Source organism: Peromyscus leucopus, chromosome 2, assembly GCF_004664715.2.
Source record: "Peromyscus leucopus breed LL Stock chromosome 2, UCI_PerLeu_2.1, whole genome shotgun sequence".
NCBI classification, from domain to species: domain Eukaryota; kingdom Metazoa; phylum Chordata; class Mammalia; order Rodentia; family Cricetidae; genus Peromyscus; species Peromyscus leucopus.
The window spans coordinates 119,580,386-119,602,864 of record NC_051064.1 but is presented as its reverse complement, the minus strand read 5'-3'; the positions used below and the strand labels follow the sequence as shown (position 1 = coordinate 119,602,864).

Genomic DNA, 22,479 nt, shown 5'->3' with positions numbered 1-22,479 from the left:
GATCTAGAATATTCTGCACAAGGTTCCTGACCCCCTTTGACTGGTGCTGGTGCTGTATGTGCCTTAGTGATTATATTGGTTCTGCCCAGATGATCTGGGATAATCCCCCTACTTACAGTCATCTGATTATCAATCTTAATTCTCCTTTGTCATATTAATATAACATGTTCACAGGGTTAGGTTGTGGACATTCTGTCTGCCACATATGCACTTTTTAACCCTGCATTTCCCAGAATTAACAAGGGAGGCCCTGGATCCGTGTTGTGCCACTCTGTGTGTGTGACCTAGTTTATCGTCCCTGTCCTTAGCCAGGTGAGCCGTCTTAGCCGCCTCTCACCGACACCGTGCTCGGCCAGTCTAGATTCTTTACTGTGTCTGGTTTCTTTGTTCTCTCACTGCATATCTCTGCGCATGCCAGGTGCAAGCCTGTCACTGAGGTGTGCTCGAAGTAGGAAGTCACAGAATATTGTGAATTTTATGATGAATTACAAATTTAATTTATAGTGATTTTTGCCTTTATTTTATCCCTTTATAGGTAATTAAAAATGTGCAGAATTAGGTCATTCATAGGGAAATAGTGTTTTAAGAAATTAGACTAGAATTTCTCTAAAAAAGTGAAATCTCATGCTAGAGGGATGCTCAGTGGTTAAGAACCCTGGCTGCTCTTGCAGAGGACCAGTTTCAATTCCCAGCATCCACATCGTGGCTCACAGTCATCGTAACTCCAGTTCCAGAGGACCTGATGCTCTCTTCTGACCTCTGGGTACCAGGTGGGCTCGTGGTGCATAGTCATAAATGCAGCAAACACTCATATACATTTAAAAAATACTAAAAAAATGGTGAAATCTTACTCATTTGAAAATTGTGACTCATGGGACAGGGGATGTGGCTCGGTCGGTAGAGTGTGCCCAGGATTCTATCTCTAGCTCTGCTCAGACATGTGCAGTGGTATGGACCTGTGTAATCCCCAATACTTGGGTGCAGGTAGGAAGAGCAGGAATTCAAGGTTATTCTTGGCTACACAGGAGTTTCATGTTAATCTGGGATACATAAGGGCTTGTCTCAAACTAAACAAAACAAACAAAAGCCCTAAAAGAAGCCTGTGAATCAAAGGGTAAAAAGGAGATGTTTGGGTGGACGGGAGATGGTACCCACAGCTCCTCCTGCTCACTTCAGTGGTGGCTGTGAGGGGCCTTCCTCACATACGTTGTTTTGTGACGCAGAGGGTTAAGTCTGGTCCTGTACACGCACTGCACCATGGTGTCCCGTTGTACGTTGGAAAACCACTGCTTTGGACGCACTGTGCAGTTCGGGTCTGTTTGGAAGACTGATTGTGTGTCAGAGGTCATGCCTACTAAACATCCTCACTCTTCGCCTCATTCCTGTGTGTTCCCTGCCCCTTTCCCTCAGGGAGACTAGATCCTGTCCTGTCAGTCCATCGCTCCACACCGCCTCCATTCCTGAGAGGTGTTAGTCAACATTTGCTGAGTGAGTGGTCTCATGGACCCTAACCCGTGGGTCAGCTTGTATTTGCGGGGACAGACGCTATTCTGCCTGAATGTGACCTGTACAGAATTGTTTTCTCTCGATCCCATGTGCTCTTCTCTAGCTCTGACACCTCTGCAGTGGCCCTGCAGTGCCACCCTTTTGTAGATCCGAGGCATTAGTTTAGTCAGTGTTGGAAAGTGGCCGACTTCTAGGCCTCATTTCCTCGCTTAATGGTTTTGCCGAGCCCATGTCTCATAATGTCAGCACAACCAATTTTTAAGGATGTTGATTAAAAAGAAACTCACGGAGTATTCGTCAGTCCTGTACATCTTAGACCTAATTATGTTTGCTCCGGCATGATGCAAATGCAGTGTTAAATCAACCTTCCCTTAGCTTCTAGGCCGCAGGGCAGACACGCTCCGTCTTGGCTGGTGCTCTTTCTTGGAGAAGAGGAAACTCAGCTCACTAGGTTGTTAGCAGTCGCCACAGCAGAGCTCAGCAGGCTTGAAGGGGGGACTTGAGCAGGGCGGCTGTCCCCGCGATGGCTTAGGGACCTTTGTCTTCTGGGTTCTCAGTATGGACGGCCCTGCTGCCCAGCACAGGCATCGTAACAGGAAAGGGGCACTTCAGCTGCTCTGATGTCCCCCGATGTGTTTCATGGCAGGGACCTTAAAGTGGCAGGGTTCTCGGCCTGTCCTCTAGTTTGGGCATCTTCTGAGAAGGCCAGGAAGCAAGACATAAAGGAATTTTTGCCCTAAAATTCTAAAATACACTAGTATAGACTAGTTTGCCCGGCACTGTGGCTTATGCTTTTCTAAGATGTGTGTGTTTTTTTAAATTGCTTTAAATTTTTATTTTATTTTACACATGTGTGTTTGGCCTCCATATCTGTCTGGGAATATGCTTGAGAATACAGAAGAGGGTGTTGAGTTCCGTGAAACTGGAGCTTACGATGGTTGTGAGCTGCCGTGTAGGTGTGACAGCTAGAACCCGGGTCCTGGAAGAGCAGCCAGTGCTCTCTTAACTACTGAGTCATCTCTCCAGCCCCAAGGCAGGGCTTTTGGGTTGGTTATGGTTTTGGTGTGGTGTGGTGTGGTGTGGTGTGTGTGTGTGTGGTGTTCAGTTTTTTATTTTTTTGTTTCCTGTGTCCCTCCTCTCCCCTTAGCTCCCCTCTGCCCCCAGGTCTCTGGATCCCCTCCCTCCTTCCTGTTTTTGAGATGATGTGCTGCATATGTAGCCCATGCTGCCTTTGATTCTTTGTCCTCACACTTGAGCCTCCCGAGTGGAAAGACTCGCAGGTCTGTACAGGTGTGTGTCGTCATGGCTGCCTCCAGTTTCATCACGAGCTGATTTCCCCGCTTTGCTCAGGTTGCAGACGAGTACATGCTTTCCCTGGAGGAGACCAAGAAGACCAAGGGTCGCCGCCAGCCCTTAAGCAAGCTCCCACGCCATCACCCGCTTGTGCTGCAGGAGTGCGGCAGTGACGACGGTAAGTCTTGTCTCCCCTCTTCACAAGAAGGGAAGCAGATCGCCACAGTGAGCCTCGCTCCCATTGGGCATCAGAGGTCAGGGGCGAGCAAGGGCCTGTGGCTTAGCTCTTCTTCCAGGTATCCCAGACAGAGGACAGGACTTTCTCTTGTGCCTGGTTTGTGAATGAATTTTCCTCACTTCAGTGCGAGACTGGTGGACTGGGCCCCATGCAGGGTAATTGCACGTAGGTTCTTTATTTTCTTCAGCTAGGAGGTACAGGGCTGATTTTTCAGGAGAGTAAATCCTGTCAATGATGCCAAGCCCTGTACTGGATGTGTGCATACAAAACTGACAAGATATGTCCGTGCCTGTTGTTTTTGATATTTTACTCTTTTTTTGGGAGGCCCACCATCCAGCTCCCAAATAAATCACACATGGATGCTTATTCTTACTTATGAATGCCCGGCCTTAGCTTGGCTTGTTTCTTGACAGCTTTCCTTAACTTATCCCATCTGTCTTTCGCCTCTGGGCTTTTCCGGTTCTCTAACTTCTGTAAATCTTATTCCATGGCTTGCTGTGTAGCTGGGTGGCTAGCCCCTGGAGTCCTCTTCCTCCTCCGGCTACTTCTTTCTCTTCTCACAGTTTTCTTCTATATATTCTCTGCCATCCACCTCTCTCCTGCCTTGCTATTGGCCAGTTCTTTATTAGACCACCAGGTGTTTTACACGGGCACAGTAACACAGCTTCAGAGTTAAACAAATGCAGCATAATCAAAAGTAACAACCTTAAAGTATTCTACTACACGTGCCCTCAAGGTGCTCCCACAGTAGTGGGGCAGACAGGTCTCCCATCCAGGCTGAGGGGACAGCGTGAGTACACAGAGCGGAGGAACTGTCATCAGGTCAGCGTGGCTCAAGTTCAAGGGCATGGCTACAGATGGAGATGAGCTGGAGGAGCCAAGTGGGAGTGAGGCTGGGTGTGTAGCCCCACTCACGAGCCTACGGAGGCTTTTCTCACAGGCGTCTAGGAGCCATGGAAGTGTGTCTGAAGCAGGTTGTGTGTGTTTGAACACAATTAGGTTGGCATCAGGAGGGCTGCTCCTAGGCCAGCTGGACTAGGATGCTGGTGGCAGGAACTGGAGAAGTGGAAGTACTGAGGAGAGAGCCAGCTGGATTGGACAGCGGTCTCTAGAGCTGGGAGGGTGGGCCACAGGGGGAAGGATGAGTTGATGGCCTCCTCTTGTGTCTTAAGGCTTTTGGTTAGCTTCAAAAATGCAAGTTTTGTGTGGATAGAGGATGTTGACATGGGAAGACACAGATGTGTTTTTGTAAGGTTATTTTTAAATAAAGGCCTTTGTAAAGGCAAAGAAGGGTGAGCAGAGGCTGGGGGATTGCTAGGCAGAGGAGCCTGGGAAGGAGACCAAAAAAAGGAACTGAAGACCTATGCAAGTAGAAATGGGAAGTGTGGCTCTGAAACTCATCGTGACCACAGCAGAGAGTGGTCAGCTCAGCCGCCTGGAGCGGAAGGAGGATGCTGGCAGGCCTCAGCAGGTACTGTCATCTGAACCTTCTGGAAGCAGAGCTGCCTGCATGGTGATGATGCTCTAGTGCTGAGCACTCTGCTCCTCTCTTCTCTTCTCCGTGTGCTCTCATAGCTCATCTCAGTTTTCCTTCCAGAAAGCATGAGCGGCCTGGGTGTGGGGACAGCCGACAGGTCCCGGGGACAGCCGACAGGTCCGGGGGTCAGAAGACTGGACTGACCCTGAGTGGATCCCAGCAGTGCCTCTGAGCTCGTACTCCAGCCCCGCCGAGAGCTTCTCCCTGTTGCATGATTTCCTCCCTCAGTGTTTTAAAATGACACAGATTAGCTGCGTGGTGGTGGCACATTCCCTTAATCCCAGCACCAGGGAGGCAGAGGCAAGTGGATCTCTGAGTTCGAGGCCAGCCGGGTTTGCATACAGAATTCCAGGACAGCCAGGGCTACACAGAAAACTCTGTCTCCAGAAAGAAACAAAAAGCCACAAACAAACAAACAAAAAGGCAATATATTGTAGAAAATTGGAAAAACGGAACATTTCCAAGAGGCAAAAGAAAAATTACCCTTCGCCTATCTTCCAAAGAAGAGCATGTGAATACTGAATACATACACTCTTAGGCCTGCATAAATCATGTCTGAGTGTGCATAAACTGTGTCTAAGTGTGTCTTTTTGAAATAATGTAGCTGATATAATCTCCCTCCACTTGTGACGACAGAGTGAAGGGTGGAGAGCCTGTGGTCCCTGCATGTTGTTTTCAGAACATTGCTGTGAGTTTGTCTGCTTTCTTTCAGCCAGTACATTCTGGAGGCAGGGTGTAGTATAGCCCAGGCTGGCTTTGGGCTCCCGATCCTCCTGCCTCCCACTTTCCAGGCGCTAGGGTTATAGGTATATGCTACTCCGCCCCGCTCAAGCAGTGTAGGCGGGGTTTTCTGTCCTGCCAGCCGCTCCCAAATAACCACACAGAGACTTGATATTAACTATAAATGCTCAGCCGATAGCTTAGGCTGGTTACTCACTAGCTCTTACAACTTATATTAACCCATGTTTCTTCTCTGCCACATGGTGGCACCTTTCTCAGTACAGCATGCTCATCTTGCTGCTTTCTGTGCCTCCTGGTGACTCTGCCCTCTTTCTTCCCTGTGCTCTTTTCGTCTGTAAGTCCCACCTGACCTCTACCTGTCCAGCTTTTCTAGGCTGGTCTCGAACTTTTGGTCCTCCTGCCTCAGCCCCCAGAGTAACTGAGATTACAGGCCTGCTTACCAGGCTCAGCTAGATCACTTCACATTAGTACACCAATAGGCATCCTCTAAGGATTGTCCCTAAGTAAACTCACTGCTGTTAATCTCTCTGTACATCCGGGCACTAGTTACCTAAATAGCCTTAGTCCAGCTTTGCCTTTCTTCCCTGGCTTAACCTAAGAATATATTCAGTAGGGTCCCCCCCTTGAAATTCATATAAACCAAAGGTTATTCATTATACTTAGAATTCTTAGTTTTGTTAGTCGAATATATCTTTATTCCACCTTTTTTTCCTTTTAGAAATAGGCTTGGCTGTGTAGCCAAACTGGGTTTGAATTCATGATGCCCCTGCCTCAGCCTCACAAGTGCTGGAATTATAAGCCTATACCACCATGCTCTGTTTCTGCCGACTTTTTTACAAAGGCATTTTTATTGGAAGTACAACATTTTTAGTGAAATGCACACGTCTTGACTGGAAGGCTCTGTGAAGGTTTACATATGTAAACTGTTAAAATCTGGTTCCTGCAATTTTCCCTTAACACAGTGAGCGTTTCCCCTTGGCAGTCACTAGTCACATATGCATGATTTGGGCCACTTTTGGCTTTGTAAGTAGAACAGATGTCCGTATGCGAAGACTGGGGCTATGAGCATGTCTATTTCTGTCTCTTCTGTACTATCTTGGTCCCTCATGTTTGGGTCAGGCACTCTGGCTCTAGTCTGAACCATGGGGCTCTCTTAGAGGCTGATGTGACCTGCTTGCATCGACCTCCTTACGCTACAGTGGCCCTTCACTTAGCTGTACACAATGGCAGCTGCCAGATCCCTTTAGATGAAACATGACCGTGAGGGGGGAGGGGGCACTGCTTTGCCTGCATGGTGCTGGAGTGGAAGAGAGCAGATGGGCACCTGGTGCAGGTGTGCCCACCGCAGTCTACAGAGATCTCGGGGCCTCTGGGGAAAGGAGTGCTTTTTGTCTTAGCGCAGTATCACTGCAGTGGATTACAAGTACACACACAGTCCCGCATGCAGTGGCCTTGCGGTGGGACCTGATGGGTGCACCGTCAGAGCCAGCCTCCTGTCAGACACCAGACCCTTGGCCTGGGAAGATACAGCAGCAGGCTTCTCATCCCTACATCGAGCGGCCATCCCTCCAGGCTTGAGCCACCACACCTGCTTAGGTAGCAGTCTGTTGGGATGTTTGCTCAAAGCCCCCCTCCCAGCATTTAGAGTCACGAAGACTGCCCTCTGCTCCTTGACTTTGGGTGTTCCAGGAACTAGCAGGCTTTGCACCTGACTGCTTCCATCCTCCTTTGTGAGGAGACTTCCATTGTCTTACATTTCTGTAGTGATCATCAGAAGATGTTCCCAGAGAAGGACTTTTCTTGTGTTGTGTTGAAGGGTGCCATAGTTGTGGGACCTGTTGCCCAGCACACTGAAGAGAGATGAGGAGTCTCTGGTCCAGCAAGCAGTTGATAGTCTCTGGGATTATCATTTCTCTTTCTCACCCCAGTTTCTGAAAATGCAGTAGCAGTTTTTCTTTCCTGACTGGTTGGATTATGCCTGCAGGCTCTCTGTCACAAGCTCCTGGTCAAAAGATGGCATGAACATTTTATGGCCAGGAAGAAGATTCATCCTCTTAGATATTGAGGAGTCCTTCCCCAGTCAGGGGGAACCCTCTCCCTGGACTTTCCAGAGTGAGAGGGAAAGTCCTGGCGAGGGCCGTGATGTGCCATCTTTCAGGCTTTATCAGTTCTGTTTTCTCTCCCTGTTTGCCCAGCACAGCCGAAGGGACAGTCCTAAGAGGAAGGACTTAGACATCCTGGCATTTGGGAGGCAAATGGCATAGTTTCTGACAGGCTGGCGCTTTATTCTGCTGCCCTCGGAGGGCAGAGGGTTGAATGTGGCAGCTGTGAGGGGAACAGAGTGGGCTGAGTGCCTGAAACATGGGGAAGAATAGAGACCTTGAGTCATTCTGACCAGAAAAAGCAGTACAGCCACCCCCTCCTCCCTCACCCCAGCTCCTACCCCAGCTGAGCCATCCAGGCCTCAAAGGAGTCCTTTGGTACTGCTCTGCCCTGCCCTCTCATCATCTCTGGAACCTTGACTTTGGTTCTGACCTGGGCCCGGGGCTCCAGATGAGCCGCTCCACTGTAGGCAAACCCCCCCCCCCCCACGTGCAGGGCTGCTGTGACTCCTGTGCCCTTTTCCTCCTCTAGAGACTTCCGACCAGCTGACCCCCGAGGAGGAGGCTGAGGAGACAGAGGCTTGGGCCAAGCCTCTGAGCCAGCTGTGGCAGAACCGACCCCCGAACTTTGAGGCGGAAAAGGAGTTCAATGAGATCATGGCCCAGCAGGCTCCTCACTGTGCCGTCTGTATGATCTTCCAGACCTACCACCAGGTGAGCTCGCTCTGCTCTGCGCCACCAGGCACCCAGGGCCCGCCATCAGAGGAAGCTGGGTTTCACTGTGCGGGCAAGGCAGGTCACTGCTTATCTTTAGGGGGCCTTTTCCTCTAGCCTTCTCATCCTGTCAGCTCTGTGGTGAGGATCTGCCGGGCAGATAACCCAGCCACGTGAGCCTACCCTAAGAATGCTTCGATCTGGTGACCCTTGCACATGACATGGCCCTCGCTGTTTGCAGAGCATAATGTTTCTCACCCTCCTAGTCTGGGGCTCTCTCTGCCTGGTGCTGCGCAGTCCTGGTCAGTTGGGATCCAAGACTGCCGTTTCTTTCCCATGTGAGTCAGCCGTGAGTGTAGATGAGGCCGGCTCCCGTACACGCCATGGTCTTCTTTCCTTCCTCATCATCATGAGTGCTGCTTGGCCAGAAGGCAGCTGGGGGTTGGGGGAGGGGAGAGGCAGAAGGTCTGGCACAGTGAAGGCTGGGCTCAACTGTGACCTGCCCATGCCGGGGCACTGATGGCCTCACCATCATGGATCACTTGGGGTCAAACTCGGGAACTCACAGCAGCAGGTGCCAGGTGACCGGCTCAGGCTTCGATGGGTCCTACACAGGGTGGCAGTAGGAAAGCAGCTAACGTGGCCCAGCCGCCCTGAGCTTGGCCAGGCCCGGGCTCATGCTTGCAGAAGGATGGAACCTAGACCCACATACTGGGTCAACAGCCCACTGCTTCTTTGTGTTAACAGAGCAACGGCAAAGGGCCGTTTGTGCCTTTGTTTTCGAGGGCCATGACTGGCCTGATTGTTACTGTCAGCAGATCTACGAGGTGGGGGCCAGAGTTTCTTGAATGGCGTAGGCTCAGAGGGGGCCATGTTTCTAGACTCTGTCCTTGGAATGGGGATAATGGTGCCATCCAGCGGCAGAGCCCGAGGATATTTGCAGTGAGTATACTTTGCCAAGGGCAGTGTGTAACATAATGTTCTCCTAGAGAGGCCCCGAGCCAGGAATCTCAGGTGGGGTCCAGCCATGTGACAGTTGTTGCCCAGTTCAGGTGACCTGCTGACACGGCCCTCCGAGGCAATCAGTGCTGCTCCGTTAGGAACATGGGCTCTGAGTGCTGTCTCCCGAGTGGGGCCACCATGCGCAGCACCTGGGGACAGGCAGTGCCTTGCTGCTGCTGTCTCAGTGCGTTTTATTAACACTTGGTTTGGGAAGACTGAAATCCCAGGTGCCTCTTCCTTGCTCCCTCTTCTCAGTTGCCCCCCAGGGGCCTTTGTTTGATGCTGCTGTGAGAAATTGAATTTGAGTCATTAGAGGTAACTTCAATTAGTAGCTTCAGGATAATGGCTGTGCACCCGGGAGCTGGAGCTGCAGTCACGCCAGTAAGAGGCCCAGCTTTCTGCTGATGGAGCAGGTGGAGAGCTTGGGGCCCAGGCGTGTGCTCACTGTGCGGCGGTGGCGCGTTCTCTGCCTTTCACTTAGGTGGAATTCGGGAGCTTTAGTCAGAACTGTGGGAAAGCTTCGGAGCCAGCTGTTCAGACTCAGAGGACCAAGCCATTGATCCCAGAAATGTGCTTTACCACAACTGGCTGCAGCACAGACATCAACCTTTCTACACCTTACCTGGAGGAGGATGGCACCAGCATGCTAGTGTCTTGCAAAAAGTGCAGTGTCCGGGTCCATGCCAGTGAGTACCTCTCACCTTTTCCTCCTGTCCCAGCAGCAGGGCCTGCTTGCTGGAAGTTGTTGACGCCCATTGGCCTTCCCAGTCTCCTACAGCAGAGGACGCTCATGGATTCTTGGGAAGTTGGTTGCTGGTGGATGAGTTTCCTTGTTCCAGCATCCATCCCAAAGGCCTGTCAACTTTGGAGTCCCTTGGGTTGTGGTTATCTGGGGATTAGTCTCTGGCTACTTACTGGGGAGATTGCCTGTGAATCCACAGTTTCTGACTTTCCTGGGTTCTAGACCATACTGTATGATTGAGCCCTGGGGACTCTGGGTCAGATTTCAGGAATTTCTGTGTGATTGACTGTCTTTGGGAATGGTCTCTGTGGAAGCATAGTGTTCATGCACATTCTGACCCAGCCCCTGGACTGGGTTTCATTTGCTCTTCCTGATGTTGTTATTAGGTTGCTATGGAGTGCCCCCCACAAAGGCTTCTGAAGAATGGATGTGTTCTCGCTGTTCAGCCAATGCTCTGGAGGAAGTGAGTATGCTGTGCTCTCCCATCTTCTCCAAAGACTGGGGTTGACAGGGCTAGCCTCGTTCCATGCCGGACATAATTTATGTCCACGGTGGTTGGCTTAGGATGGTACTCTGTGGTGTCAGAGTGGATCTGGAAGCTGTTAGTGCTGTGGGGGAAGACCAGGTAGCTGTCCTGTGGAAGAGCCACACTCCCTTTGAAGAAGTAAACTCTGAGTTTGGAGTCTCAGAACGGGGCTCAAATGATTCATTATGACATTATAATTATGATTATGGCCTGTCTCCCTCAGGGGAGTCCTGACCACAGGGCATGTATCTGAAGGCCCACCTGCCGTACACTGGTGTAGTTCAGAGCTGTCTGCAGGAAGTCTCAGGAGGGCAGGTTGTATGGGAATGAACTGTCGGTAACCTGTTCCTTCTGCTTTCTGGGCAGGATTGCTGTTTATGCTCATTACGTGGAGGGGCCCTGCAGAGAGCCAACGATGACAGGTGAGTTCTCTGGTGCGTGGTGCCCAGTGCCGAAGCAGCATGCGCAGTGTGGTGAGGGCGGTGACTGCTCCTGAGTGAGTGCTGAGGACTTGGGCACCACATGGCATGAGGCTGGAGTAGCATCTCCAAGACTCATCCCGACAAGCAGCCCTAGACTGCCCGTCTAACTTCACTCTCCTCACGGGCAGGGTGTAAGCGCACCCTTCTTTGAGAGGAGCTGACAACATGCAGGAGGGATGCCTGACAGCCCTGTGAAAATGACACGGGCATTTTGTGGCCTGGGAGCGAGGACACTGACCTTGTTCCAGTTGGCTGGCCTGCCTGCCTGCCTCCCTTCCTCCCCCCTTCCCTCCGTCCCTTCCTTTCTTTCTTTTTCAAGCTAGGGTCTCACAATGTAGCTCTGACTGTCCTAGAACTCACTCTGTACATCAGGCTAAGCCTTAGAGATCTGCCTGCCTCTGCCTCCCGAGTGCTGGGATTAAAGGCGTGCGCCACTATGCCCAGCTTTTTTTCCTTTTTTAAAAAAATTATGTGTATGGATGTTTTGCCTGCATGTATATCATGTGCGCAGGTTTCCACAGAGGCCAGAAGAGGACTTTGGATTTCCTGGGACTGGAGTTATAAATGGTTATGAGCCACTATGTGGGTGCTGGGAATTGAACCCAGATCCGCTGGAAGAGTAGCCAGTGCTCTTAACCACTGAGCCATCTCTCTCCAGCCCTGTTTCTTTTTTTCAAGATAAGGTCTCCTGAAATTTCCTGTGTAATCCCTGCTAATGTCTAACTGGTGATCCTCCAGCCTCAGCCTCCCACAGGCTGGGGTTACAAGCACTTTCCCATGGAGTGGGCTCTCCCTGGCCAGACTTGGTGTTTGGAGAATGGGCAGATGTCCTCAAGGGAACACTGGACACTGAGAAGAGCCTAGGCAGGCCACCCACTGTTAAGTCTACAGATGTTTCTGGGCTTCTCAGCGGTCATTCAGCTGATTCTCACTGAGTTGCATCTCTGTGCTCTGTCTCAGGTTGACCTTCTCTGAGGGTTTGCCCCTGAAGGGCTTCAGTCTAGGGAGTTGCACACACGGGTTAACAGCAGCTGGTGGTGAATAGCCGGCCTCGGAGTAAAACCCCACAGTGGTCCAGTGTCCCACCTTGCAGGGTCCCCAACATGCTGCTTGCCATGGTTGGCTGCTTGGCTGTGCCGCACTCTTTAAAGGCATGCTGCTGTTAGTCGGGGTCATTATAATTCTCTCAGGCAGGGTGGGGCTGGCTGGTAATAGTTCCTTATTTAGAGTGGAAATGGTTCTGCTTTAACCTCTCACCTTTGCCCTTTAATCCCTGTTCTGCACTCTAAGGCCACCCAAAGAGACCTGTTCCCGTTCCCAACAGCAGTCCTTCCAGTAATGCGCACCATTTCACTTCCATGGATGTTGCAGGTTTTCATGGGTGGAGCTAGGTGGGCCTGAAGCCAGGGCCTTGTGCACTCAGCACACCCTGCCAATGGAGGAGCGGCACAGTGTGATAGGAAGAGATTCCACAATCCTAGGTTTCCCCACTCGGGACACGTCTGTTTCCCAAAAGGGTGGGGAAACCTTGAGTAGTGCTCTCTAGTTTTTGCTCCCCTGAACCCACCACACCAGGTCAACTATGGTTCTGTTTATTTTGCCACAGATAAAGGAGGTGGTGTAAGGGGGTTGATCGTGCACTGGCCTTGGGCATTGTGCATGCAGTACTTGATGATGTGGTAAATGACACTTTCCCTCCTGAGTCCTGGAACCTGGGTGACCGAGTGACCTTACTGGGTGATGGAGGAAGTTCGGTCAGCAGGCCCCACAGGCCTGTGGAAAGAGGTGACTGAGCCTTTCCTTTTTTGGTAGATGGGTCCATGTTTCATGTGCTGTGGCAATTCTAGAAGCAAGGTTTGTCAACATCGCTGAAAGAAGTCCAGTGGATGTGAGCAAAATCCCTCTGCCCCGCTTCAAACTGGTAAGCAAGGGAGGGCCTTACGGAATCTGCATAGCACGTGTCTCCTTGGCTCAGGGCCTCCGTCACCCTTGTTTGGGTCAGTTGGGTTCTTTATCATTAAATTACGTCATGGGGACTTTACATTCGGTTAGAGCAGGCCCTCGGTGTGCTCATGTTTTGGGAGGGGCTTGGCTCTGGTCATTTGGGGGGGGGGGAGAACAAGAAGAGGCGGACTGCCTGCCGCTCCAGGGACTCACGCGTTCCCTCTCCTCTCTGCAGAAGTGCGTCTTCTGTAAGAAACGAAGGAAAAGGAGCGCCGGCTGCTGTGTGCAGTGTTCGCACGGCCGCTGCCCCACCGCCTTCCACGTGAGCTGTGCCCAGGCTGCCGGGGTCATGATGCAGCCCGATGACTGGCCTTTCGTGGTCTTCATCACCTGCTTTCGGCACAGGATCCCCAATCTGGAGGTGAGAGGGCACTGTGGTAGTGTCCCCTTGACAGTACTCGATGTGATGATAAATGACACTTTCCCTCCTGAGTCCTGGAACCTGGGTGACCGAGTGACCTTACTGGGTGATGGAGGAAGTTCGTTCAGCAGCCCCCCACAGGCCTGTGGAAAGAGGCGACTGAGCCTACTTCCTGCCTCGGCCTTCACAGTCAGTGACACTGAGCAAGTTGGGTTTGTTTGGTTGGTCGGTTTCCTTGCTGGCTTCTCCCAGGTGACCTCTGTGAAGTTCCGTAGACTGTTAATCTGAGGGATGTCACAGCAGCTCTGTGCGTGGTGGGAGCTCATGCCTCTGGCAGTTGGGCATTTTCTGCCCCTAGGAGGGAATGCACAGTCCTCTCAGTGGTGACGGAGCAGGGCATGGGGGACATGGGCTGTAGGAGTCCTGAAGGGGCCTGGGTAGGCACTGAAGACATGGACAGAAGGAAGAGTGTTCAGGGCTTCAGAAATAGAGGAGTAAGTCTTGTAAGAATGAACATTCAGGGGAGGAGGAGTGGAATGGCGGGGCAGAGGGAAGTAGTGTAGGGGAGGAGCTGGGAGGACAGGGGGAGGGGACCTTCGGCTGGGATGTAAAATAAATGAATTTATTAAAAAAAAGAACATGTTGGCCTGGTTCTGGGAACCCCCAGGTAGTCAAGGGAAGGGAACAGTGCCCAAGGGTGAAAATCCTGGACCACCACGTTTGAGTTTACTTCTCTTTTTGAATGAGGAGAACTTCCAGAATGTCATGATTTTGAGTCAGTTGTGTGCAGATGTGCACATACATGGGCATGCATATGGAAGTCAGAACAGCTCTGGGAAGTCAGTTTTCTCCTTGCTCCTTGTTGAGGCAGACTTTTTCTCAGATCTGCTGTGCTGTGCGCTCCAGGCTGGCTGGCCACTGAGTTCCCAAGTGACTCTTCTGGTCCTCCCTCTCATCTCGAAATAGGAGTGCTGTGAGTCCAGATGTGTGTCACAGTGGCTGGCTTTTGTTTTGTTTTGTTTCACTTTCTTTTTTTGAGACAGGGTTTCTCTGTGTAGTCCTGGCTGTCCTGGATCTCGCTCTGTAGACCAGACTGGCCTCAAACTCACAGAGATCCGCCTGCCTCTGCCTCCCGAGTGCTGGGATTAAAGGTGTGCGCCACCACCGCCCGAATGACTTTTTAAATGTGAGTTCCTAGGATTGACGTCTGTCTTCAGGCTTGGGCCACAAGTGCTGTACATGCTGAGCCACTTGGCGGGCCCTTGAGTACACTCTGTGTCACACCAGGTACTGTTTGAGGAGAAGACTCAGAATTGCAGGAGTTAGAACTTGAGGCAGAGGAGGCAGTTACCCGAGGAGCGAGGGTGAGCTGAAGTGAACACAGAGGCAGACCTTGAACACATGTCTTGCCCTGAGAGTCCACACAGCAGCAGGTAGAGTTGACAGCTGGTTGACTGCCATGGTGAAGGGATGGAGAACAGGGAGGGGGGAGAGGGCTGTGATCTGCAGGTGTGTGAGCTACTCCTCTGAGAGGTAGGATCTTAATACGCTGCCAGTCCATGATGGGGGGGGGGAGGCTGTTGTTAGGGGTGAAAGGGGGAAGGGGGATCAATTTTGAGGTCTGTAGAGTATGGAGTTGAGCAACCAGTAGGCAGCCTGGGGTAAGGGGGAGAGTAAAGATTTGGGTATTACAGCAGCTGATCCCCAGCATGGAGAGCGGATCATGGTGCTCCCGAGTTACTTAGTGTCCAAGAAAGACTAGGGAGTCCCAGAGGATGCCTGCGCGGGAGCTCTTTATGTTGCCGTCTGGGGTCCGAGAACAATCATCCTTGGTAGATTTGGCCTGGGTTTCACGCTGTAGCCCCTTCATGCTTCCAGCTCACTGTGCAGTCGGCTCTAACCACAAGCTTGTGGTAGTCCTCCTTGTCTTTGCCTGGTTACTGAGATTACAGGTGGGCCCCATGGTGCTTTTCTCACAAAGGTGTGCATGAGACCTCAGGACAGTGGAGTGACTTTAACTGAAGCTGAGGTTGTGTTGGAGTAAAAGCCTGAGATAGCATCAAGCCCCATTTGGTGACTGGGAAACCTGAGATTGGTCATGGAACAAGATGGCAGATTTATGATGAACTTTAGTCTGCAGTCCATATACCTACAGGCTGCTGGGATCATGAGGGAATTCATGCTGTTAGTATTTCTTTATAATTCACTCTTCAAATGTGTGTTAAGCATCTACCACATCCCAGGCTCAATTAGGAATTTACCCAGTCTTCATGTAGTATCATGAGGTACATATAGTCAAGTTGAAAGATCCACGGGAAACTAATAAATACACGGTATGTCAGAGCACAGATGATGCAGTGGGATGTGAAGAGCAGTTTGTGATGAATGGGATCAGTGAACAGACACTGGGGATGAAGAGAGCCAGGGTGTTGGCATGTGCGTAGTATAGCATCTTGGGAGGAGGGAACAGCAGTGCCAAGGCCCTGAGGTTGGAGCATGTGTAGCACGTGTGTTCAGAGAATAGTGAAGAGGCGTGTTTGTTTGCAGTAGTGTCTGGGTAGGGTTTGAGTGGTTGACTTGAGCCATCACATCAAGGACATCGGACATCACATCAGTGAAAAGGGTTTGTGAGGTAGGATACTTACTAGCAATGGCAGGGCCCTGATAATAGGGGCAGTTTGTTTGGAGAGGAGGACTTCTAGAAAGCTCAGTCCTTGTACCCTTCTCGTGAAGGTCATTGGGGAGTGTTGCTCAGGGTCTAGGGCTATCCAGATGCTCTGACACATACCTGAGCTGTACATATTAGTGTGTATTATTTGGTTGGTTTCAGGGAAATCATGAAGGTTAGTTCCTGGAGTTTTGGATAAAATATACCATGGTATGTAGGCATGGTGAGCATGCCTGTAATCTTAGCGCTTGGGAAGGTGAAGCAGGAGATTGCTGCAAATTTGAGAACAAAACAACCAAAGAAAAAGACAGTATTATCTAAGAACCAGTTGGCTTGGAGCTCAGGTGAGCAAGGTTTACAGAGGAAACATGGCCCTGGCTGGAATATCGGAAAGGCCTGTTCCAGCTTCTGTTCATCCCAGTCTTACTTTTCCTGACTTATTTTCCCCCAGTGCCCATGAAGGGGAGTTTATCAGACCTGTCGGTGCAGTCCATGAGTAACCGAGGCTGTTTCTTGCAGCGTGCGAAGGGGGCCTTGCTGAGCATCACCGCCGGCCAGAAGGTCATTAGCAAGCACAAGAATGGGCGCTTCTACCAGTGTGAGGTGGTCAGACTCACCACCGAGACCTTCTACGAAGTCAACTTTGATGACGGCTCCTTCAGCGACAACCTTTATCCTGAGGACATAGTGGTAATGTCTGCAAGCAGCTTCTGGGAGCAGCTGGGGATTAGGATGTCTCAGTGTTGCTAGATGCCCGGCTGTGGCCCCACCCCCCCTCAGTTCCCAAACAGAAAGAAGCATTCATTCTGGGGTTCCTTTTCAAGGAAGAGTTTAAGTGCTAGGGTACTGCTTCCTCCCCCTAGAAGTTCATGGGAGTCAGTGTTTCTGCAGTTCTTTGAAATATCCAGCATCTAGTGCAGGATGTGAGCCTGGACTCTGGAAGCAAACCAGTGCTGATACAGTGTCATAAAAGCTGTGTGACTTTAAAGGAACGATCCAGCCCTCTTTTCTGCCATGCCTTCTTGGGATGTGTATATAGTTCGCTCTTGGCTCTTCTCGGTGAGTGTTTCAGAGCTACCCAGGAACTCCCTGAAAAAAGCTGCACCTTCTCACCTCAGAGACACTAGAGCCCTACCTGGAACTGGGCCTGTGTTTCCTGGCTCAGTATTCAAGGCTTATCGGGTTCCTTAGCCTTTGCCCTTCCTCTTCATGTGTGAGCCTAAGCACCCAGCATAGAAGAGCAAAACCATTTATCAATTTGGGTCTTTCTTTACACATTTATACTGCATTAGCAACTTCATTGCCAAAAGCGTATTAATTAGTGTCTTAGTTACTTTCTTATTGCTATGACAAAACACCGTGACCAAGGCAACTTATAAAAGAAAGCACTTAATGTGGGGCTTATGTTTTCAGAGTCCATGATGTAAAGGCATGGCAGCAAGAGTGGCTGAGAGCTCACATCTTGATCTGCACACGTGACGGGGACAGGACATGACACAGGGACACACACACACCCCCGGAATACATGGTTAAGAGTCTTGAAACTTCAGAGTCTTCTCCCAGTAACACACCTTCTCCATCGAGGATGCATTTCCTAATCTTCCCCAAGAAGTTCACCAACCAAGAGCCTGTGTTAAATGTGAGCTCGGGGCCATTCACAGGAGCGCAGTGAGCTCCAGGGCAGTGTTACTCGGCAGATGAGGGTCTGCTGTAGCACAGCCGAGGCCTGTGAGCTGCAGGCCAGCTGTCAGGGTCTCCTCTCACGCATGCTCACTCTCTCCAGCAGGAGAGTGCTTTTAGTGCTTTATTTTCTAAGAGGCTTTTAAGCTCTCAAAGAGCTGTGTATTTGTGGATTTTACCTATCAATAGTTATTCCATTAGGAATTAAAACTAAGATTAGTTAAGATCTTTAAATTTTTATTTATTTGGTGTGTATGTGTGTACATGTGCATGTAGCTAGCGTTTTTCTGGTCCTGCCTGGTCCACAGTCAGGACAAATCTCTCTCACCTGCCAGTCCCGCAACCACTCAGGCCCAACCAAGTAAACACATAGAGACATGTTAGTTATAAATTGTATGACCATGGCAGGTTTCTAGCTAGCTGTTCTTATATCTTAAATTAACCCATTTCTATTAATCTATAAGTTGCCACGTGGCTTGGTATCTTAACATCTTCTCATGGCGGCGGCTGGCAGCATCTCTCCACTTCAGCCTTCCACTTCCCAGAAGTCTCTCTCCTTGTCCCGCCTATACTTCCTGCCTGGCTACTGGCCAGTCAGTGTTTTATTTATTAACCAATCAGAGCAACACATTTAGCATACAGAACATCCCACAGCATGTGCGTGTACACATAGTGCCATATTTCTCCAGTTTTACAAATCCTTTTCAGGTCATTTCTTCATTCACTCTGTGTTACACATTGTTGGGATTAAAATAAGGCACTTGAGAGGGGGCGGGGCGCTCTACAGTTTAGATCTAGCCCTGACTACACGGTGAGCCTATCTCAAAGACAAAATATTTATGAAAAATATTGGAAGAAAATTTACCTGACATAGATACGTAGTTGGAATGGAGAAAAACTAGAAACAGTGTGAAATCCGAAAGGACATTGAGCTTGTCATACATGGAGTCCATCCACCTATCTCACACTTAGAGTGGATCTTGTGCCTGATTTATTATTACACCGTATGCTGGTCATTTAGAAGACACTAGTGTACTAGGCTATGAAGAGCTTCCAAATGATATTAAATTGTATTATAAATATATGTTAAAAAATCAAATTAATATTGCCACCCATCTCATCAGAAAACTGTAAATTCTGGGAAGGGCCGAGGCAGTTTAGTGGGTAAAGGTATTTGTTGCTAAGCCTGAAGACTGGAGTTGAAACCCCAAGTCCTACATGCTAGAGGGAGATGACTCCTACATGTAGCCCTCTGCCTTCCTCGTGTGCACTGTGATACCTGTACACATGCATCATAAATAAATAGTTTGATGAATTCTGAGATCTTCATGTTCACAGCTTTGAGGCTACTTTTCTGACATGCTAATTTTTTCTTGAAGGCTTGAGTTTTGCTATTGGCAATAGATACAGTTCCTATTTTCCTTGTAATGAGACACTCCCTTCATTTGGTTTAGGAAGGTGTTTGCCAGACACACAGACTCAGTAACCAGAGCTTGTCAGTCATTTCCCCCCAATACAGCCAGTGTTCTCTTGTAGCCCTGGCTGGTCCAGAACTCACAGAGATCCGCCTGTCTCCTGCCTCTCGAGTGCTGGGATTAAAGATGTGTGTGTCCGTGCCTAGACCAAAGCTGGTATTCTTTTAAAAAGAGAAAAAGCTAATGTAGTCACATGATTGCACAGGTCACAAGTGATTTTCTTTCCCTACGCTGCTAATGGGGATTGAACCCGGGGCCTCGGAGACCTCCCACTGAACTACACTCCAGTCTAGACAGGTTTTCCTCCCTCCGTGAGTCCCTTGTGCCACCTCAGGTATCTGGAGATACTTGCATACACACCAGGCAGTAAAATACAGCAGGATCAATCGCTCCTGCTCCCTCATGCTTTGTGGAACCTGGCTTTTTACCCCCTGAAGTCTGTGTGCCCAGTGGTAACGGATGCAGTAGGAGCTGGGAAAGGTTGCTGTTGTCTTTGCTTTGAGTTGCACACATGGCCTGTTTTTATCCACACCATGGATTTTGCTGGGAATGCCAACACGACAGGAAGGCTGATGGTGTGTTTGTGGTGTTTGTTTTGTTCTGTTGATGGTGCTGGGCATCAGGGCAGAGCTACAACCCTAGGCATTTGTTTTAGATCAGGCCACACTGCATAGCCAATGCTGGACTTTTCCTCAGGCTCCCCTGCCCGTCTCCTGGGTGTGCCCCACCACACTCAGCCTGATGATCCTTTCTTACCATGTCTATTTCGAGAGCGCATTCCTGGAACCACTCAGATACAACCCTAGCACTCCTCCATAGCGATCCTGGGGAAGCTTAAGACGCAGAGTGGAGAGGACACAAGGATCGTGGATTCCAGAGCCACACATCTGCTTTTGTGCTTGCTACTAAGTGTGTCACACCTGCTTGGAGCTTTGCCTTGTTTGGTTTTGCTCACCTAGAAGCAGCAGGGTTTCAGATAAAATGAGGCCAACCCTGTGACTTAGTGCAGCTTTCCGCCCAGAGCAAGAAGCTGCCTCTCCTGGGCCCCTGAGCAGGAGCCTGGCCCGCCCTCCCACCCTCCCCTCCCCTCCCCTCCCCTCCCTCCCAGTGTTGTTTACCTCCCACTGTGCTCCCACAGAGCTGCTCTTCACCTCCCTCTGCTCTTTCTTCAGAGTCAGGACTGTCTCCAGCTGGGGCCTCCTGCTGAAGGCGAGGTGGTTCAAGTGAGATGGACAGATGGCCAAGTCTATGGGGCTAAGTTTGTGGCCTCCCACCCCATCCAGATGTACCAGGTAGCCAAAGGTGGCATTGCGGGGTGGGAGGGCACTTTATTAACTCCGTGTTTCCTGTTGAGCAGGAGGCTTGTCTTTGCTCCTGAGAACTTGCAGGTCCCAACAGCCTTCAGGTCTGGAGCTCTGTCTTGGGTTCACTTGGCTGTTGTGCCTTCAGACATGGCCGTCCTTACTTACTGCCATCTTGCCTCCCTCCAGCTATGGGAAATTGCCACCGTGCCCGCAGGTCCAGTGGGACTCTGGTACCCTAGCTAAAAGGCCTTTGTTTGCTTGGCAGGTGGAGTTTGAGGATGGCTCACAGCTTGTGGTGAAGAGGGATGATGTATACACACTGGACGAAGAGCTTCCTAAGAGAGTCAAATCTAGACTGGTGGGTGTATGGTGTGCTCTCTGTGCCCTTAGCTCCTGTTTGGGGGGTGGGGTGGAGAACAGGGGTGTATGGTGTGCTCTCTGTGCCGGGGGGAGGGGGGGAGAACAGGGGTGTATGGTGCGCTCTCTGTGCCCTTAGCTCCTGTCTCAAAGAGGAGAGAACAGGACAGGAGCGTGTCCCTTTGGTGGTTACTGGGCCGAGTGGCCACAAAGTGACCGACTATTCCCTTGCCTTTTCTTCTGCAGTCAGTAGCTTCAGACATGCGCTTCAACGAAATTTTCACAGAGAAGGAAGTGAAGCAAGAAAAGAAAAGACAACGGGTCATCAACTCGAGGTACCGTGAGGATTACATTGAGCCGGCACTGTACCGGGCCATCATGGAGTAGATGCTTCCAGAATCTCAGAGGTTCCCAGCCATCAAGGCGAGAGCACTCGAGGGTTCCACAGCACAGCAGACACTTGGAACTCAAGTCTCAAAAAGTAGAGCTGTACAAAGAAAAGGAATGATCAGTACGACCCCATCACCTTCTCACTCCGCCCTCATTGAATTCCGCCATGGAAAGACAAGCCTTTTGGGGGACACTTGGCAATAGCTGCTGGTCTCCAGCTGAGGGGCTGACACTGGAATGCAAAGACTGGATCGGTCCCCAGTCCAAACGGGTCAGCTGTGCCTGCTGGGCTGATTGCTCTGTCCCTGGTCCAGGACGTGGCTTCCTTCCGCCCACCTGCATCAGCAAGGCAGAGGTGCTGGTGCTTGACCCGATCCCCTTTTGTATTTATGTGCGTGTGTGCGTGCATGCATGCGTGTGTGTGGCTGTGTGAGTGTGTGCGCGTGGGTACGCTCGTGTGCTTGGTCTGGACCAGCTTCTGACCGCCCCTAGCCTTCACTTTCTTCTTTGCCTCTGCAGGGCAAACAAACTGTGAAATTCTGCCCTCAGCTGAGCTGAGTAAGGGCCTGGGGGATGGCTAGAGGTGGGTTACCATCTGTCCCTACCTGGACTGGTTTCAAGAGTGCTGGCAAAGCCACAGTGTTGAGATGCTAAGGAGCTGGCTGCCACCTCTTTGTCCTTGAAGTAGAACTCAGAGGTTACATACCATGTGCCCATAAACTAGGCACAGAGCCCCCGGGGCGCAGTATTAGGGGGTGTGGGTAGGGACTACCTTGAAGGGAGAATTTTAATGATGGAAACAGGCAGAGCCTGGTAGGTGATTTTTTTTTTGTCCAGAGGAAATCACAGTTATGCAGGGGGCTATGGGGTTTTAGGATGAACTGGGGCCACTGGAGGCCAGGGCAGGTGTAGCTGTGCCCTTGGTTGGGGGTGGGGGGTGCTGATTGAGGGGGGGCGGGTGGGACTAGAGGGCAACATTGAAGGGGTTAAACAGGTTTTTGCTCCTCTTGAATTTGTTTGCCTGGGCCTGGTATTGGAGGGCTTCATACCTTGCTCTGTATACAGGAGTCAGATTTATAATACTTCCCCTTTTTTGTTACCTATGAACTCTATAAACCAAATTATTTTGAAAATTGGTGCATTACCTTGTTCTTAGCAATAAACTGTTGAACAGAGGATGGACTGTGGTCTGCCCCATGGAGCCCAAGTGGCCCAGGGTCAGGCCGTGGAGCAGGGCCTGGGAAGCTGTTCACACAGGTGGGTGCCGTTCTTCTGCATTAGTCAAAGCTCTGTGGTCCATGTGCATCCAGGGCCTTGTAGCTGTCGGTGCCTCCTCCTGCTTTTCCTGGAGGAGGTA

At 50.6% G+C, this 22,479-nt stretch overlaps 1 protein-coding gene across 2 annotated transcripts in view; it reads left to right on the top strand.

Annotated features, from left to right (window-relative positions):
- Positions 1-22,054, top strand: part of Kdm4a (lysine demethylase 4A) — a 50,295-nt gene extending 28,241 nt beyond the window's left edge. For both annotated transcript variants that reach the window (XM_028893146.2, XM_028893147.2), the window contains exons 12-22: positions 2,857-2,977; positions 7,950-8,131; positions 9,615-9,819; positions 10,262-10,338; positions 10,768-10,823; positions 12,696-12,804; positions 13,063-13,248; positions 16,436-16,606; positions 20,244-20,363; positions 20,641-20,733; positions 20,979-22,054. In XM_028893146.2, coding sequence (XP_028748979.1) covers positions 2,857-2,977; positions 7,950-8,131; positions 9,615-9,819; positions 10,262-10,338; positions 10,768-10,823; positions 12,696-12,804; positions 13,063-13,248; positions 16,436-16,606; positions 20,244-20,363; positions 20,641-20,733; positions 20,979-21,119 — 1,461 coding nt within the window. In that variant the 3' untranslated portion in view covers positions 21,120-22,054. The remainder of the gene's footprint in view (positions 1-2,856; positions 2,978-7,949; positions 8,132-9,614; positions 9,820-10,261; positions 10,339-10,767; positions 10,824-12,695; positions 12,805-13,062; positions 13,249-16,435; positions 16,607-20,243; positions 20,364-20,640; positions 20,734-20,978) is intronic.
- The last annotated feature ends 425 nt before the right edge of the window (positions 22,055-22,479 follow it).